At 44.8% G+C, this 19,820-nt stretch overlaps 1 protein-coding gene across 1 annotated transcript in view; it reads right to left on the reverse strand.

Annotated features, from left to right (window-relative positions):
* Positions 1 to 2,853: 2,853 nt before the first annotated feature.
* GPR132 (G protein-coupled receptor 132) overlaps positions 2,854 to 19,820 on the reverse strand; it is a 42,455-nt gene continuing 25,488 nt past the window's right edge. Inside the window, exon 2 of the mRNA XM_040332594.1 lies at positions 2,854 to 4,120. Coding sequence (XP_040188528.1) covers positions 3,005 to 4,111 — 1,107 coding nt within the window. The 5' untranslated portion in view covers positions 4,112 to 4,120 and the 3' untranslated portion in view covers positions 2,854 to 3,004. The remainder of the gene's footprint in view (positions 4,121 to 19,820) is intronic.

Here is a 19,820-nt window from a genome sequence, read left to right on the forward strand (position 1 = left end):
TGTGTGAATGAGCCTGTGTGCCTGGCAGGGCAAAGCCTGGACAGTAATCGTGTGGATCCTACAGGAGTAGCTCTACATCTCTACAAAGCCTCCCCCAGACCTCCTCATACTCATACCTTAAAGGGACACTAAAGGCAGAAATGTTTCTTTTTTTAAATAACAAACATGTTATACTTTCCTCCGCTGTGCAGTTCGTTTTGCACAGAGTGGCCCCGAATCCTGTCTTCTGGGGTCCCTCGGCGGCTGTCTCGGCTCCTCCTCGCAAAAGCTTTCCACGTTCATGCGAGCTCGCATGGTGGAAAGCTTTTGCGAGCGCGCTCCCATGATACATCGGCGGCCATAGCCGCCGACTGTATCACTCGGCCCGCCCCCCGGCGCGCCGCGTCATCCGCTGTGATTGACAGCAGCGCCAGCCAATGTCTGTGCTGCTATCAATCCGCCCAGCCTAGCCAATCAACGGCCAGGCTGGGAAACCAAGAACATCACGTGAACGCGCCCCGGGAATTTCGAACGATCAGGTAAGTAAAACGGGGGCTCGGGGGGGGGGGGGGGGGGGTCGGTACCATCGGATGTTTTTTCACCTTAATGCATAGGATGCATTAAGGTGAAAAAACTTTTACCTTTACAACCCCTTTAAGCACTTTACCTACCTTATACACTTACCTGCACTCCTTCCTTTGTCACAGCGGCCATTGAAATCAGTGACCGGCGGAACAGTGACTCCATTTGTTATGTGACAGTACTTTGCCGCTGGGCTCAAGCACTGTCATAGGGTAGGAAGTCACGAGCTTCCCCATACCTAAAATCACCAGGTAGTTTACACTGGTTGTGATGAAGAAAGGAGCTTCAGAGGAACTTCAGAAAAATCTCTGCAGTGGCTTCACAAATAGCAATAAAAACCTGACAGAGGTCCTAACTCTTCCCCATGTGATTTGTTCCTTAACCTCTTGACAACCGAGGACGTCCCTGGCACGTCCTCGACTTTGTGCGGTGATATCTGAATGATGCCTGCAGCTACAGGCATCATTCAGATATCACTGTCTTCAGCCACCGGTTGTCTGCACAATAAGAACAATCAAAGCGGCAGTTCCGCCGCTTGATCGTTCTTATAGGCAGCGGGAGGGGACGTCCCCCCCTCCCGCCGCCATCCGGTGCTTCTCCAGGCTCTCCCGTGCCATCGGGGGCCCGGAGAGTGAATCGGCCGGCGCTGGCTGGGAAGCACAGAGATGACTGGTGACCAGATGGTCACCAGTCATCCCTATGACCGTCGGAGGCCCGGGCGCAACGTTATGACGTCACGCCCGGTACACGGAAGTAAACAAATCCGCAATCGTGGCTGTCGGCCTGAGGTCGGTGAATCTTTTTTCATGATCTCATGCTTGTAAGCCTGGAGGAGAGATTTGGGGTCTTATTGACATCTCTCGATAAAGAGGACCTGTCCTGCTGACTCCTATTACAAGGGATGTTTACATTCCTTGTAATAGGAATAAAAGTGATAAAAAAAAATGTAAAACAAAGTGTAAAATTTAAAAAAATGAAGTAAAATAAAATTAAAAACATTTTTTTTTTTAAAACGCCCCTGTCCCCAGTAGCATGCGCGCAGAAGCGAACACGCATGCAAGTCCCACCCACATATGTAAACGCCATTCAAACCCCACATGTGAGGTATCGTCACGTGCGTTAAGAGCGTGTGCAACAATTCTAGCACTAGAACTCCTCTGTAACCTATGGAGATTTTTAAGTACCAAAGTTTGGCGCCATTCCATGAGTGTGCGCAATTTTAAAGTGTGACATGTTAGGTATCTATTTACTCGGTGTAACATCATCTTTCACATTATACAAAAAAATTGGGCTAACTTTACTGTTTTGTTATTTTTTAATTCATGAAATCGTTTTTTTTTCCCAAAAAAAGGCGTTTGAAAAACGATTGCGCAAATACCGTGTGAGAAAAAAAGCAATGAGAGCCATTTTATTCCCTAGGGTGTCTGCTAAAAAAAATATATATAATGTTTGGGGGTTCTGATTAATTTTCTAGCAAAAAAAATTAGGGGCCAAATCCTCAAAGATCCTGCCTAACTTATCTTTTTCCATTTAAGTTACACTGCCTTAAAATTTCTACCTAAGTGCCCGATCCACAAAGCACTTACCTAGAAATTTCAGGCCGTGTAACTTAAATTCTCCCGGTGCAAGGCGGTTCTCTTCTCCAGGGGGCGATGACAATTTAAATGAGACAATTTAAATTACGTTACGCCGGGCTTTGTGGATTGCGACGGGACAATAATGTTGCGTCGGGTAAAAAAAAAGTTACGCGCCGAAAAAAAAAATTCAAAATTTAAAAAAAATTGCGGCGATCGAAAAAAAGGTCTGTTTTTACAAGGTGTAACTAGTTTACACTTTGTAAAAGCAGAACTAATGTTACGTATGCAAACTAAAAACTTACGCAGAAAACACAAAGCTGAAAAGCTTTGTGGATCTCCGTAAGTCCTCATTTGCATACGCTAGGCGGCATTTCGACACAAAATGCCCCCAGCGGCGGATGCGGTACTGCATCCTAAGATCCGACAGTGTAAGTCTCTTACAGATGTCGGATCTTCTGCCTATCTTTGGAAAACTGCTTCTGAGGATCAGTTCCAAAGATAGGCACAGGGATACGCAGGCTGAACAGCAGATCCGCCTGCGTATCCCTTTTGAGGATTTGGCCCTAGATTTTTATATGAAGGAGAGAAGTGCCAAAATAGGCCCGGTTGTCAAGTGGTTAATAGCACAGGAATTTAATCTGACACTGGAACACCACTGACTAGTTATTGATGAACACAGTGCCAATGGAATATGATCTGTAATGTAATTATATAATTGAAATAATGTAGCAGATTTATTGAGGCACCAAAAATGTCTGTTACAAAAACCCGCATAAAAGAAGACAATAAATAAAATATAAATACACATAAAATATTGAGTATCGTACATATAGTCTTTTGATTAATTATTTTGACCCTACAGCCAGTCAACGGAAATGATATCTGTCCTGCCGTTTGTCTATTATACCGAGCCCACTGTGTGTGGAGCAATCCTTATCCAAAGGCAGGTCCCGGGAATTGTGGTTATGCGGGTAAGTACTGTTGTCGCTTTTGGTGTTAAGTGATAATTGTCTTCTCCAAATCCTCATGGCTCTACAGATGTCCTTCCTGACATTTTCACTGACCAAGACGTAAATAAAAGGATCAGCAACGCTGTTTACAGTCAAAAGACAAAGAAGTATAGAATAGACCGTGTAAACCTTTTCTTCAAAATCACAGAAGTCTTTGTCTTTTAAGAAATAAGCGACTCCTCGTATGAGCAACACCACATGATACGGAGCAAAGCAAATCAAGAAGATGATGATGACGGCAATGGCTAAATACTTTACTTTGTTTTTTTGCTGACTGGTGAAGCTGCCGCTTGTCTCGATCCTCCTTTTGATGATGTAGTTGGTGTACATCAAGGTCAACAAAGGGACCAAGAAGCCAACAATAAACCTGGCAACATAAAAGTAAGCAATGTGTGATGGAACCGGCAAGGTTTCAAAGCAGGTGGTTTGGTTTCCTGTTTGGTCACCGTCACTGAGCCTGAATACTGGGGCGTGGATCAATGCCACCAGGCTGCAGATGGTGACAGTGACGCCAATGGCGATTTTCTGGCGCCGAACCCCTCTTGATTCCAAGGCGTATTCCACGGCCATATAACGATCCACAGAGATACAACACAAGAGGAGAATGCTTATGTATATGTTGTTGAAGAATATAAAGCCCGTTATCTTGCATGCCAAGGGGCCCCATTGCCACTCATGACCATTTTGTACATAGAGAATCCAAAGTGGTAGAGTCCCAAGATACATGATTTCACTCAGAGATAGGCTGAACAGGTACACCGCCAAAACATTCTTCCTATATATTTGAAGAAGTGTCAACCACAAGGTCAAAATATTAGCTGGCAGGCCAATAGCCAGGACAATGCTGTACATGATAATCACAAAGAACTTGCTGTCATCATACGGTGGATTGCACTGTGGCTCAAGGATCGAGATGTTGGATGAGTTCACCATTGTGAGGCTTAGATTCCCAGAAACATTCATCTTCAGCTACTGGAAAAGAAAGCATAACAGAAATCAACATTACAAAATCTGAAGTCTCTACAAAACCAATACTGCTAAAGCCATGAGAAGACCACCCACCCAAATGTCCCTGTACTGAATACTAAACTGTGTGGTTAGTGCAAAAACCTAGGGCCTCATGCATGCTGGGCCAAAAAAATTCTGCCTATACAGGCGTTTGGCTTTTTTTCTTTCAGCATGTAGAAGCAACACTATGCAAGCCTATGGGGTTGATTTACGAAAGGCAAATCGACTGTGCACGTTGCAAAGTGCAGTTGCTCCAGATCTTAGTAAATGAGCAGAAACTCTGCTGACTTCCATCATCCAATTACGCGCAAGCAACAATGCTGTTTTTCTTTATTTTCTTTGCACGTGATTATTATTATTATTATTATTACGTGATTGGGTATTCTTTGCAAAGTGAAGCTTTACCTAATTTACTAAGCGCTGGAGCAACTGCACTTGCAGGAGGCAACTACACTTTGCAAAGTGCACATTCTATTTGCCTATAGTAAATCAACCCCTATGGCCCGGATTCACAAAGCACTTGCGCTGACGTATCTCGAGATACGCCGCGTAAGTGCAAATATGCGCCGTCGTATCTGTGCGCCGTGCCCACAAAACTAGATACGCCTGAAAATAGGCTTCATCCGACTGACGTAACTTGCTTACGCCGGGGTAGAGTGGGTGCATATTTACGCTGGAAGCATGTGGCGCTCCCATTGATTTTCTATTCACATATGCAAATGAGGAAGATACGCCGATTCACAAACGTAGTTGCGCCCGGCCCATAATATACACGGTTTGCGTAAGTCGTACGTCCGGCGTAAAGTTATTCCCCATATAGGAGGTGCAACCCATGCAAAGGTATGGACCAGGGAACACAAGCCGTCGTATTTTACGTAGTTTACGTTGGACATGAATATGGCTGGGCGTAGGTTACGTTCACGCCGTAGGCAGTGATTCGACGTATCTTAGGCAGTTGTTTCGATGTGATTCTGAGCATGCTCACTGGGATGCGGCCACGGGACGGCGAATGCGCCGTTCGTTATATGTATCTGTCTGGCACTCGGCTCATCATTTGCATGGGGTCACGCCTCATTTGCATGTCTCACGCCCACTTCCACCTACGCCGGCTTACGCCTTAGAAACCCAGCGCAGATTTGGAAGCAAGTGCTTTGTGAATTCGGTGCTTGCCTCTCTGCGCTGCGTCGGCGTAACGTACAAAAGATACGCTACGGCGGCATAAATATGCGCCGATGTATGTGAATCCGGGCCTATGTGTCCATGCACATTTGGGCATTTTCAGGCATATTTGTAGGGGAGCATTTATAGGCTAAAAAAAAAAAAAATCTGTGAATTTTTAAGAGGAGCTTTCAGGCAGAAAAAAAATTCTTGATGAGCCTAAGCATGGCGTTTAGGTGCAACAAGTATTGTTAAGTGCAATTTTTTTCTAGAGTTTATACACAAATGCTGGCAAATGCATGTACAATACACTCCATAGGCATGTTTTTTATTCTGCTTTTTTTTTGCCAGCAGTTCTGGTATTTTTTCTTTCACTTTGTGTCCATAGATACTAAATGCATTGCACTACATTTTAACACAGTAAAATATATGTTGTAATTTTCCAATATCTATAAAACCAGACCACCAGATGGCAGCATAGAATCCTAAAGGATTCAAATTTTATTAAAGGAACACTAAAGTTAAAAAAAATATTTTTGTAAAATAACAAACATGTTATACTTACCTCCACAGTGCAGCTCGTTTTGCACAGAGTGTCCCCGAACCCTGTCTTCTGGGGTCCCTCGGCGGCTGCCTCGGCTCCTCCTCGCAAGAGCTTTCCACCTTCATGCGAGCTCGCATGGTGGAAAGCTTTTGCGGGCGCGCTCCCGTGATACAGCGGCGGGCATAGCCGCCGACTGTATCACTCGGCCCCGCCCCCTGGCGCGCCGCGTCATCGGATGTGATTGACAGCAGCGCTAGCCAATGGCTGCGCTGCTATCAATCCGTCCAGTCTAGCCAATCAACGGCCAGGCTGGGAACCAAAGAGAATCACGGGGACGCGCAGGGGGACTTTCGAGGGGTGAGGTAAGTAAAACGGGGGTTCGGGGGGGGCGGTACCATCGGATGTTTTTTCACCTTAATGCATAGGATGCATTAAGGTGGAAAAACATTTACCTTTACAACCCATTTAAAGTATCCCCTGTTAGTTGCTTAACAAATTCCAAATGAAAGTCCCCTGCAATAGAAGAGCAAGAGATATTATAGTCACTTCACTGGTAGCCTGTGTCTCCTACCTTCCTAACATATCTGTTCTGCAGCCTCTGTGACTCTCTTGCATTGGACACTTGTGAAGCCTCGTAAACACGACCGAGGAACTCGACGGGCGAAACACATCGTTTTCCTTGTCGAGTTCCTTGTTAGGCGGTCGAGGAACTCGACAAGGCAAGTTTTTCCATTACTTTAGAGGAAAAATAAGACATGCTCTCTTTTTGGCTCGACGGGATCCTCGACAGTTTCCTCGTCGAAAAATGTACACACGACCGGTTTCCTCGGCAAAAAAAAATCCCAGCAAGTTTCTTGCTGGTTTTTGCCGAGAAACTCGGTCGTGTGTACGAGGCCTGAGAATTTACATGTGTCCCCTGTGGTAAGTTGTCTAACCCTTACATCATCACAGGATACAGCAGTAACCTAAGGAAATTGGTACAAAATTAGAGGAACAACAAGTCGAGAAAATGATAGGAGCTGTATACAACTACGCAATGGATATAAATACAATAGAAATGAACTACAAATTCCTGGTAAGATGGTATCTGACACTGGATAAAATCCATAAATACCAACCGGACAATTCCCCAGAGTACTGCTGGAGAGAATGTGGACAGAAGGGCACAATGACACATATCTGGTGGAAATTTGGGACTTTATAGAAGAAATAACTGGAGAAAAGATAACTAACAGCCTGCAAGACATGTTTATTTCACGAATTGAATGTCTCAAATATAGGCAGGGCCGATCCGCCCTATAGGCTCACTATGCAAGCTGCTTAGGGTCCTGCAAAGCTGCGGAGGGCCCCCCAAATTACTAGAGAGGCCCTGCCTGGTGAGAAATAATTTTTGGCCCCTCACCCCGCTTCTCAACTCGCTGGCTGCATGGGAGAAGAGGTAAGAAGTCAGCACCCCCCGCTTCTCACTTTAATGTAAGATTTCATTTCTGACAGCAGAACACCCCCTCCCCCCGCTTCTCAACTTTAATGTGACATGTCATTTTGCTTAGGGCCCCAGGGAGGTCAGGATCGGCACTGAATATAGGAGAACATTAACCCCAATACTGTTGAATGTCACAAAAGGATTAATACAGAAGAAGTGGTTAAGTACAACAAGACCAGATGTAAAGGAATGGTCGGAGCGAATAGAATATTATTGTAGAATGGAATACCTATGTAGTAGAGATAAAGGGCAACCAGGAAAATACAATAGAATCTGGAGAAGATGGACAGAATTCAAAACATCAGGGAAATATCTGGAAAAGATGATGGAGGGCAGTGGGCCTGAATAGAGTTGGAAATGAGAGAGAGAGGGGGTCGAGAACAAGCCATTTGGGTAGTGGAGAGGGGAGGGAGGGGTAGAATTGGGTTGGTGGGGGGGGGGGGTGGGGGAGAAAAGGGTAGGGAGAGATTTGAAGTCCTGAAAGCCAAGCGGTAGAGGATAAGACTAATAATCAGATTTTAATATTACAATTTTTGAATAAAAGAAAATGAATAATGAATAAACTTTTGAAAAAACACCACCATGATCTAAAACCGAGATGGAGACAACAAATGAATGGAAAATTGAATACATCTCTCGCTAGAGTTTGCTGAAGTGGTTTTAAAAAAACGACGAAAAATGCAGTAACGTAAGGGTTAATGATAGAACCATGGCGTGCAGAGGAGGACACAGACATCCAACTCTCTCGGAAGTTTCAAACTCTAAAGAGAGTGTTAGAGGATGCAGAGCTTAAATAAAGAGATGCGTGCCATGTTAGATTTTAGTTTTGATAATTATTGGTATACTTTTAAGTTTTATTAGATATTGTTATCATAAAGCTGAATCTTCATGGTAGTCTGGTTTTGTGGCTTTTGGGAATGCACAGTATATATTTTTTTTATTTCTGCTGAGATTTTGTGCAGTATATAAGAACTGATAGATTGCCCAGAGTAGGGACAATACCTATTCAGGAAACATTTAGCAACATGTATATCAATAACATATACTGTATGTAAATTGCTAAATGTTGTACCTTCATTAAATGCAACCACATTGCTACACTTAGAGGCGCCTCTCTTCTCTTTTATACTCTGTATCTCCTATTGCAGTGATGGCGAACCTTGGCACCCCAGATGTTTTGGAACTACATTTCCCATGATGCTCATGCACGCTGCAGTGTAGTGGAGCATCATGGGAAATGTAGTTCAAAAACATCTGGGGTGCCAAGGTTCGCCATCACTGTCCTATTGGATTTTGCTTCTAATCCCCTTGTGGAGGTTGCCATTTGTGGATGGACATTTTATGGTTACACAACATGGTCACATTGCTATAATCTTTCTATATGGACTATAAACTGAAAGACCTACGAATAAATGTTTGTGGAACGAATCATCTGAGTTTCCATTATTTCTTATGGGTAAATTTGCTTTGGTATACAAGTGCTTTGGATTACAAGCATTCCAAGGTTTTACTGTACCAGGCTTATTTAAAACTGTATTATAGAGAAGAATGCTTCAACTTGGATAACAATCAAATACTATGAACACCAAAGTGCTACCAACAAAGTGTAGAAGTCAGTACCTTTCATTACAAGTGACATTACAAAGTGGCAGACAGACAGACAGCCCCTATACCCAGTGTTTGCCTATATACTAGGGTTGTCCCGATACCACTTTTTTAGGACTGAGTACAAGTACCGATACTTTTTTTCAAGTACTCGCCGATACAGAATACCGATACTTTTTTTTAAATGTGTCCCCAAATGCAGCCATGTCCCCCCACAAATGCAGCCATGTCCCCCCACATATGCAGCAATGTCCCCCCACATATGCAGCCATGTCCCACCACAGATGCAGCCATGTCCCCCCCATATATGCAGCCATGTCCCCCCCATATCCAGCCATGTCCCCCCCATATCCAGCCATGTCCCCCCCATATCCAGCCATGTCCCCCCATATCCAGCCATGTCCCCCCCCATATGCAGCCATGTCCCCCCCATATGCAGCCATGTTCCCCCATATGCAGCCATGTCCCCCCCATATGCAGCCATGTCCCCCCCATATGCAGCCATGTCCCCCCCATATGCAGCCATGTCCCCCCCCCATATCCAGCCATGCCCCCCCCCATATCCAGCCATGCCCCCCCCATATCCAGCCATGTCCCCCCCCCCATATATGTAGCCATGTCCTCCTTACCGTACATGCTGCCGCGCCGTGCATGCATTGATAGCCACCTGAGGTAGGAGGCGAATTCATCGGAATCGTAATGGGCTTTCGTTATATATTGTCTCAGACAAGTTATACTGCTATGATCCTTTCTGTATTGTAGATATTGGTTAATTGTCTGTATTATATCCTTCTGTTAAAAAGCAATAAAGACATATTTACCTCTAAAAACGCAGAGGCACAAAAGTGCATTGATGTGAACATGTTCTATAGGAACCCATGTTAAAAAAACATCCTGTGTTTCTGCAAAATGCATGAAATTACACATTGGTGTGAATGGAGCCTTGGGCAGTTTGATTTTGATTCTGCATTTCTGCAGTGCTTTTTGCAGGTTTTTACAGCAATTTTATTACGATTTGCATTTTGCATGTTTTCCTACTTTTCTTTGGACAAACGCTCTCCATTAAAGTTCATTGAACCAAAAAAGAAAAGAAGCTGCGCTTTGCGCTTAAAAAAGTCCCTGACCTTTTCCAAAAACACAGAGGCATAAAAATGCATTGATGTGAACGTGTTCCATAGGAACCCATGTAAAAAATTATGTTCTGCGCTTCTGCAAAAAGCATGAAAAAACGCATTGGTGTGAACCAAGCCTCAAAATGGATAAGCTCTGCTGGAATTGATAACTTTGGGAACTATACTTATTTAATTCTTTAAATAAACCTCTCTTTTTTTGGTCTTTTCTTATACACTCCTGGGCAGAGAGGATATAGGAAGAATAATATATTTTTTTCAGTCATTTTTATATATGTTTTGTATATTTTTTTCTTTTTCAGCTTTGAGAACAGAAAGTTGCAGCTCACTACTGCTATCTTTGTTCTATCTGTAAAGGCGGAAGACTGTTGGTTTTGGCAATTTTTCAAGCTTGTGCAGTCTTAGCAGTTCACATCTTTGTTTTTCACATGTATAAAGTGGAGTTCCACCCTGTTTTTCCCCCCCCCAAACTTAAAAAATGTTTTATTTATTTTTTATACTCACCAGAAAGGGTGGTTGCTATGCGGGACTAGCTCTTCTGCCTCTTCCTCCACCGCCTTGGATCTTCTGCTTCGTCCTCCGTCACGGTGTCTTCTGGTGAATGAGCCGCACTGCCTTCTGGGAACTGTGTGTATCCCAGGAGGCAGCCGCCCTTTCACAAAGCGTTGTGTGAGTCGCACACACGCAGTAGGAAATGGGCAGTGAAGCCGTAAGGCTTCGCTGCCTGTTTCCCTTAGTGAGGATGGAGGCGCGAGGACTGAGCGATCGCCATCGGGGGGGCAACATCGCGGGCGACTAGGACAGGTAAGTTAGGGTGACCAGACATCCCTGGTTTCAGGGGACAGTCCCCGGATTAAGGACACTTTCCCCGGACCAAGTCTGTCCCTGGTTTTGTCCCCGGATTGGATTTGAACAGGGGCTGGGGCAATTTCAAAGACAGTGCAGAATAAAAAAAAATAAAAAATCTGAATTACAAACCCCGCCGCTCCTACTAGCTTAGGGGGGTGTGTTGTTTTCCATTATCTGTGCCCCTTTCTGATGATCATGTGCTGGTCGGAGAGGAGGGAATATTTCTTCAGATTCGGGCGCATGACCATCCAGCTCCGCATGTTCTTCTGGCTTGGCTTAAGTCCTGGCCAGCCGCCTGCCTGCCTATGTCCTTGCCTTCCCCAGTGGAGTGATCTTCCTCCGCTCCCCACCCAGTAGTACCAAGGGCCCGGAGGGTAAGACTTGAGAGGCTGTGAGGCGGGCGGCGACGGTGATGGGCAGAGTTGCTGATTGCCGCCATTACTAGTATAAAAAAAAAAAAAGATGTCCCCGGATTTCATTAAAAAAATCTGGTCACCTAAGGTAAGTGTCCTAATGAAAAGTCAGCAGCTACAGTGTTAGTAGCTGCTGACTTTAAAAAAAAAAAAAATGCAGGTGGAATCCCACTTTAAGCTTCCTCCTTTTTTTTGCCTCCATAATATAAAGGGTAACTCCACTTTTGTGGGGAAAAAAATTGCATATAGCATATACAATTGTGACACAGGTCACATTGTAATTGAATGTTATTAAAAATAAATACCTTTCCTTTTCAATCTGCAGCTCTGTAATTTTCTGTTAAATACAATGCAATATGGCTACCTGGAGACGTTCTGTACACAGATGGTGTGCAGAATGTCCCGCAGAAATTTAACTTCCTGCTTGTGTGATTGGCTTACTCATTTTCCAAGAAGTCAGCACTAAGATAAAAATCTGATTGTGAGCATGCCCTGCAAAAATTACATTTTTGGTGAGATACTCCCAAAGGGAAATCACATCTAAAGGGAAGCAGACCTTGCTCCTTTCCTTATTCGAGCCCTGTAGGTGCAGCAGCTGATTGATAGTTATAAAATCACTCCCATACATTTTCACTGTGTGACACAGACACAGACAAACAGCTATTTCTTCAGAATAACAAAAAGTAGGGATCTGCAACCAGGGCCGCTGATAGAAATCATGGGACCCCGTACAGCCTACCTGACGGGGCCCCCTTCAGCCCCTCCCCTGGTCCCACCCCTGGTCCCTCCTTCAGCACCACCCTGATTCTCTTCCAGGCTTTCAGCGGCTGCGGGAGGAAATTGGAGAGATCAGTGTTTCTCAACATTTTACCAGTCATGGGGAAATTTATTGCCTCTTCACCGCCTGTCAACTGCCTCTGAAAAGCAATCTGAGCCTGGATTGCTTTTCAGAGGAATGGTATTTTCTTGTTGGTTTTATGAACCCGCTCTAAAAAATCAGTTCTGATCGTACAGAAAAAGGGAGTCAGGTTTAAAAGTAACGTGTGTATACACCCACGCATGTAAACACATGTACGCACATACACACACAAACATGCACACACACAGACACCTGCTAAGGGGGATACCTGCAGTTACACATGGAACATGGCATGTGGCTGGATTTACATAGCAGCAGGCAACTTTTTTTTTGGAACAGGGGAACAAAAATGACAGATTTCTGGCCATGCTTTCTCAACACAATAGGCCCCTCACTTTTAACCACTTGCCAGCGATCATTGTTGCAGGGTGTCCAACCACGGCTGATCACGATGTAAACAGGAAGAGCCGTTGACGGCTCTTCCTCACTCGCGTCTGACAGACGCGAGTAGAGGAGAGCCGATCGGCGGCTCTCCTGACAGGGGGGGTTCGCGCTGATTGTTTATCAACGCAGCCCCCCCTCGGATCGCCACACTGGACCACCAGGGAAGCCCAAATTGTAAAAAAAATCCCCCCCCCCCCAAAAAAAAAGTGAGGAAAAAAAAAACATAAAAAAAAAAATGCCAATCAGTGCCCACAAATGGGCACAGACTGGGAACATAGGTGCCACCCCACAGTGTCCATCAGTGCCACCCCACAGTGTCCATCAGTTCCACCCCACAGTGCCCAACCATGCCCAGTGCCCACCTATCAGTGCCCATCTGTGCCACCCATAAGTATCCATCAGTGCCACCCATAAGTGCCACCCATGAGTGCCCATCTGTGCCACCTATGAGTGCCCAGTGCCGCCCATGAGTGCCCATCATTGCCGCCCATGAGTGCCCATCAGTGCCGCCCATGAGTGCCTATCAGTGCCGCCTATGTGTGCCCATCAGTGCCGCCTATGTGTGCCCATCAGTGCCGCCTATGTGTGCCCATCAGTGCCGCATACCAGCGCCGCCAATCAGTGCCACCTTATCTGTGCCCGTCAGTACTACCTCATCGATGTCCATTAGTGCCATCTCATCAGTGCCGCCATATCAGTGCCCGTAATTGAAAGAGAAAACTTACTTATTTACAAAAAAATTAACAGAAAAAAATAAAAACGTAATTTTTTTTCAAAATTTTCAGTCTTTTTTTAGTTGTTGCGCAAACAAAAAAAATCGCAGAGGTGATCAAATACCACCAAAAGAAAGCTCTATTTGTGGGGAAAAAAGGACGCCAATTTTGTTTGGGTACAGTGTAGCATGACAGCGCAATTGCCATTCAAAATGCGACAGTGCTGAAAGCTGAAAATTGGCTTGGGCGGGAAGGTGCGTAAGTGCCCGGTATGGAAGTGGTTAATGTATATCCAAAATCCGTGCATTTGAAGGGTCTATGGTCTCCCCTCCTGAGGGATACTGTGAGGATTTACCATCTACTATAGTCTGATATATGCCTCGTCTTCTCTGCCTCCTGATTTTTAAAACATACATGCATACAAACATATATAGATTGTTTTTTTTTTTTTTAAATGTCAGCAGCAGCACTGTACGTACCTTCACTCTCCATGCTGGGTACTGCACTGTAGGGGGAGGCAAAGAGCACAGCACATACTGCAAGACATATCTCCCTTTGCTTTCACTTTCAGTGTAAACAGTGAGATCGAGCTCCTGCACTGACGATTAACACTCCAGCTGAGTATCGGGAAGCCACCTCTCTAACATTTCAGACATGGGGGGCACAAGGGGCCCCCTGCAGCATGGAGCCCAGTCGCAATGGTGACTTCTGTGTCTGGTATATGTCACAGTCATGCCACTGCCATGAGTGGAGGGAGATGAATCACTCCGCCAGGGAAGGGAATATGCAGGCTGGGACTTGAGCCAGCATGCGGAGCGGCATGTAAGTGACATGCACCCGAAATAGAAAAAATAGTCCCTCCCACAAGAACATCAATATGATGGTACTCAGAAAGAAGAAAAACCCTCAGATAAGTCATAGCAGAGGGGAGTGGGGGGTTGGGGGGTGCTGGCTAGAGAAGGACTTTTTTTATTTTTTATTCTGTATTCTTTTATTCTCTGATTGTCCGGGCCCCCCTGCTGGCCGGGGCCCTGTACAACAGGGCCAGTTGTACTGGCTTATCAGCGGCCCTGTCTGCAACAAAGTTTGTTAAAATCCCTGCAATGTACATAGATCACGGAGAGCGGAATATTTTTTTCTCAACAAAAATGGCGTTATCAAATCATTTGTGTTGCAATGCAAGATAATATTCTTTTATTCATTGGACTTAATTACAGTAAAACCTTGGTTTGAGAGTAACTTGGTTTAAGAGTGTTTTGCAAGACAAGCAAAATGTTTTAATACATTTTGCCTTGATATACAAGCGATGTCTTGATATAAGAGTAGCGTCATGTCACCACTGAGTATAAAATAGAAGAGAGGCGCCTCTATGCGTAGCAATATGGTTACATTTAATGAAGGTACAACATTTAGCAACTTATTGCTACACTTAGAGGCGCCTCTCTTCTCTTTTATACCCTGTAAATAAAATGCTTTGATATACAAGTGCTTTGGAACAAATTATGCTTGCAAACCAAGGTTTTACTGTATTTAGGCTTTTGTATAGAGGAGTTGCATTGTTTATTATTTATTATGTATAAAGATTTGTTCATTTGTATTTAACAATTATGTTTCTTAAAGCGGAGGTTCACCCTTAGAGAACACATTTTCCCCTTAGATGGATGCTCGTTTTGTCTAGGGGAAACGGCTAGTTGTTTTAAAATATGATCCGTACTTACCGTTTACGAGATGCATCCTCTCCGTCGCTTCCGGGTATGGGCTTCGGGAGCGGGCGTTCTTTCTTGAATGACAGTTTTCCGAGAGGCTTCCGACGGTCGCATCCATCGCGTCACGATTTTCCGAAAGAAGCCGAACGTCGGTGCGCAGGCGCAGTATAGAGCCGCACCGACGTTCTTCTTCTTTCGGCAACGAGTGACACGATGGATGCGACCGTCGGAAGCCTCTCGGAAGACTGTCAATCAAGAAGGAACGCCCAGTCCCACAGCCCATACCCGGAAGCGACGGAAGAAGATGCATCTCGAAAACGGGTAAGTACTGCTCATATTTTAAAACAAATAGCCGATTCCCCTAGACCAAACGAGCAGGAATCTAAGGGGAAAAGGGCAAAAATTAAATAAATGGGTGAACTCCCGCTTTAAAGCCAAACTCCCATCATCTGTGTAAAAAACAATAAATGCAGTTATATATTTATTAAAGATTGTTACTTTAATGCATTAACCACTTAGGGACCCCTTCACGCCAATATACGTCGGCAGAATGGCACGGCTGGGCACAATCACGTACCTGTACGTGCCTCTTTAAGCCCAGCCGTGGGGTTGCGAGCGCGGCGCGCTCGCGACCCGTCCCAAGCTCTGTGACCGCCCGCGGGACCTGCGGGACCCGCGGACCTGATTGCCGCCGATGTCCCGCGAGCGGTCACCGGAGCTGAAGAACGGGGAGAGGTGAGTGTAAACACACCTTCCCCGTTCTTCACAGTGGCAGTGTCATTGATCGTCTGTTCCCTGATATAAGGAAAGACGATCAATGACGTCACACGTCCAGCCCCGCCCCCCTACAGTTAGGAACACACATGAGGTCACACTTCACCCCTACAGTGCCCCCTAGTGGTTAACTCCTAAACTGCAATTGTCATTTTCACAGTAAACAATGCCTTTAATAGCACTTTTTGCTGTGAAAATGACAATGGTCCCAAAAATGTGTCAAAATTGTCCGATGTGTCCGCCATAATGTCGCAGTCACGGAAAAAATCACTGATCACCGCCATTAGTAGTAAAAAAAAATTATTTATAAAAATGCCATAAACTATCCCCTATTTTGAAAAACGCTATAAATTTTGCGCAAACCAATCGATAAACGCTCATAGCGTTTTACCAAAAATAAGTAGAAGAATATGTATCAGCCTAAACTGAGGGAAAAAAACATTTTTTATATATTTTGGGAGATATTTATTACAGCAAAAAGTAAAAAATATTGATTTTTTTTCAAAATTGTCGCTCTATTTTTGTTTATAGCGCAAAAAATAAAAACCGCAGTGGTGATCAAATACCACCAAAAGAAAGCTCTATTTGTGGGAAAAACAGGACGCCAATTTTGTTTGGGAGCCACGTCGCACGACCGTGCAATTATCAGTTAAAGCGACGCAGTGCCGAATCACAAAAGGGGCAAGGTCCTGCATAATGGTCCGGGTCTTAAGTGGTTAAATGCAATAACATAAGGAACCTTCATTTTGACTTGATATCACTTTTCTGATCCTTTTTATGCCAGTACCCAGACCGAGTAAAGGAGAGTCAATACTATAAGGTTGTCCGCTTCTGCTGCAGTGCACATTGATAGGAGGAGAGAACAGAGTGATAACTCATTGAACAGCAAGCTTAGGGTGTACCATTGACCAAGCTGCATTTCTGCTGAATGGAAACTTTAGGACCTGGTCAGCAGCTAACAGAGAGAGCAAGAAGGAAGGCAGCAGTTGCTTAGAGCCCAGGAAACTACTCCGGAAGAAATAAATATATGTGGGGTGGGAATCAGAACCTTTATTTAACCACTTCCCGACCGCCGCATGTACATATACGTCGGCAGAATGGCACGTACAGGCACATTGGCGTACCTGTACGTCCCTGCCTAGACGTGGGTGGGGGGTCCGATCGGGACCCCCCTGCTACACGCGGCGGTCGGGTTCCCTCGGGGAGCGATCCGGGATGACGGCGCGGCTATTTGTTTATAGCCGATCCGTCGCGATCGCTCCCCGGAGCTGAACAACGGGGAGAGCCATATGTAAACACGGCTTCCCCGTGCTTCACTATGGCGCTGCATCGATCGAGTGATCCCTTTTATAGGGAGACTCGATCGATGACGTCAGACCTACAGCCACACCCCTCTACAGTTGTAAACACACACTAGGTGCACCCTAACTCCTACAGCGCCCCCTGTGGTTAACTCCCAAACTGCAACTGTCATTTTCACAATAAACAATGCAATTTAAATGCATTTTTTGCTGTGAAAATTACAATGGTCCCAAAAATGTGTCAAAATTGTCCGAAGTGTCCGCCATAATGTCGCAGTCACGAAAAAAATCGCTGATCGCCGCCATTAGTAGTAAAAAAATAATAATTTATAAAAATGCAAAAAAACTATCCCCTATTTTGTAAACGCTATAAATTTTGCGCAAACCAACCGATAAACGCTTATTGCAATTTTTTTTACCAAAAATAGGTAGAAGAATACGTATCGGCCTAAACTGAGGAAAAATAAATTTTATATATGTTTTTGGGGGATATTTATTATAGCAAAAAGTTAAAAATATTGCATTTTTTTCAAAATTGTCGCTCTATTTTTGTTTATAGCGCAAAAAATAAAAACCGCAAAGGTGATCAAATACCACCAAAAGAAAGCTCTATTTGTGGGGAAAAAAAGACGCCAATTTTGTTTGGGAGCCACGTCGCACGACCACGCAATTGTCTGTTAAAGCGACGCAGTGCCGAATTGTAAAAACCCCTTGGGTCAGGTAGCAGCATATTGGTCCGGTCCTTAAGTGGTTAATGGCAGCGTCAGGGAGACCGGCACACCTAAAGTCAGGCTTGACCGTGGTTCCACTTTAAAAGGTCAGAGCCAATACAAAAGTTCATCAATACATCATGTACCCAGATAGCAAGCAATTGTGCTGCAAGTTTGAAAATGACTTGCTAAGCTATTGCTAGACTTGCCAGGCTTCACAAATGTGTTGCACAATTGCAGCCAATCCACATTGCATGACTCCAGATCAACTTTCTTTCTAAACATTCTGCAATTTGGCTGCAAGTTCTGGTTCAGTTATGTTGTGCAATAGTCATCCCACCACAAGGGGTCACTGTGGCTACATTTTCATGCTGTTGACTTGCAGAGCTCTTGCTGTTGTCTCTTGTAAGAGACTTGGCAAGCAAATTTGTTACATATTGGAAAAGTGTCAACTAGAAGTTGTGCTTCAAGTTCTCTGCAAGTGTACAACTTGCCAGTGAAAGTGTGCAGCAAGTTACCAGACTTACAATACAACACTTCAACAAATTTGTGGCAAGTTATCTTTGTTATCTGGGTCTATGACAGCCTACCATCTGCATTGTAAACCCTTTGAATATAAGAACAATTTAAACTATTACAGGTCCATCTATTCATATTCTACATCAGGGTTTCGTGGAACTGTAGGGTTCCTCCTGAGGTTGCTAGGGGTTCCTTGAGCAATGAGCAATTTCTACCTCTCAGATAAGTTCCAACTGACACCATTGATCTTTTTAGCTATCTGTAAGGGGGGAATTATTCCAAATGTCCACAAGTGTAAGCAGGGGTGTACCTTGAGCAATTGGCACCCAGGCCGATCCTATACTTGGCACCCCCCCCCCCCCATCTGGAACCCCCTCACCATCTGACATCACCACCTGGGAAGTGTGGCAAAACCCCTCCTGGGAAAAGTGTGACCATAGCAGGTACCCCCCTTTCTGGAATAGTGTCATAATAGCAGGTTTTACCACCCTGGGAAAAGTGGGTCCATGCCAGGTATTCCCCCTACTGGGAATAGTGTGATAAAAGCAGGTATCGACCACCCCCCCTCCCTGAGAAGAATGTGCCCATGCAAATTATCCCCCTTCCTGGGAAGATTGTGACCATAGGAGGTATCACCACTTAGGAAGAGTGTGACTATAGCAGGTATCACCCCTCCCGAGAAGAATGTGCCCATTCCATAACCCTCCCTCCTGGGAAGAGTGTGCCCATGCCAGGAACTTTGCTCCTGTCCCTCTCCTGCACAGAGTCCAATCTCACTGCTCAGTAATAGACAGATGACAGGCTGGGTGAACCTGTCAGTGTAGAGATGTGGAGATAGAAGGTGGGATCACCTACCTGAGGAGATGGAGGGTCCAGACAATCTGGAGTCTGGACCCGCCATGCCAGTAGGAGCAATGTGCAGAGAGTGATGTACAGAGTGGCTTCCTAAGTGGCTCCAGTCTGACACCCCCCCCCCCAATGTGCGGCACTCAGGGCAGACCACTTTCCCGTTGATACGCCACTGAGGATAAGGAGCATTCTTCTCCCTGACCATCACACTAATGTATCATGACTTGTAGATATAGTCATCTTTATAGGGGTTCCCTGAGACCAAAAATATATTTCATGGGTTCCTCTGTGTTGAAAAGGTTGAGAGGCGGTTCTGTTGTCTGGGAGGACGTGAAACCAAACATATAACACCAGTTACTTCCAGTTAACCACCGATGTTACTAATTCTGTCACTACGATTTGGGTGAGCCAAGTGGTAATAATGAAACTTACAAAAAGAGAACCATAAATTCAGTTAGAGATGAGAGATACACATTGACTGTTAACCGTATTAATCTCATAATGCAACTGTGTGTTCAAGCATAGGTTGGCCTTTTACCAAATTTGACATTATTAAGACGGTGTGATAAACTTTCCATATAATATCACCATCAGCCATCTAATGATC

The sequence above is a fragment of the Rana temporaria genome, chromosome 13 (genome assembly GCF_905171775.1).
Source record: "Rana temporaria chromosome 13, aRanTem1.1, whole genome shotgun sequence".
Classification (NCBI taxonomy): Eukaryota; Metazoa; Chordata; class Amphibia; order Anura; family Ranidae; genus Rana; species Rana temporaria.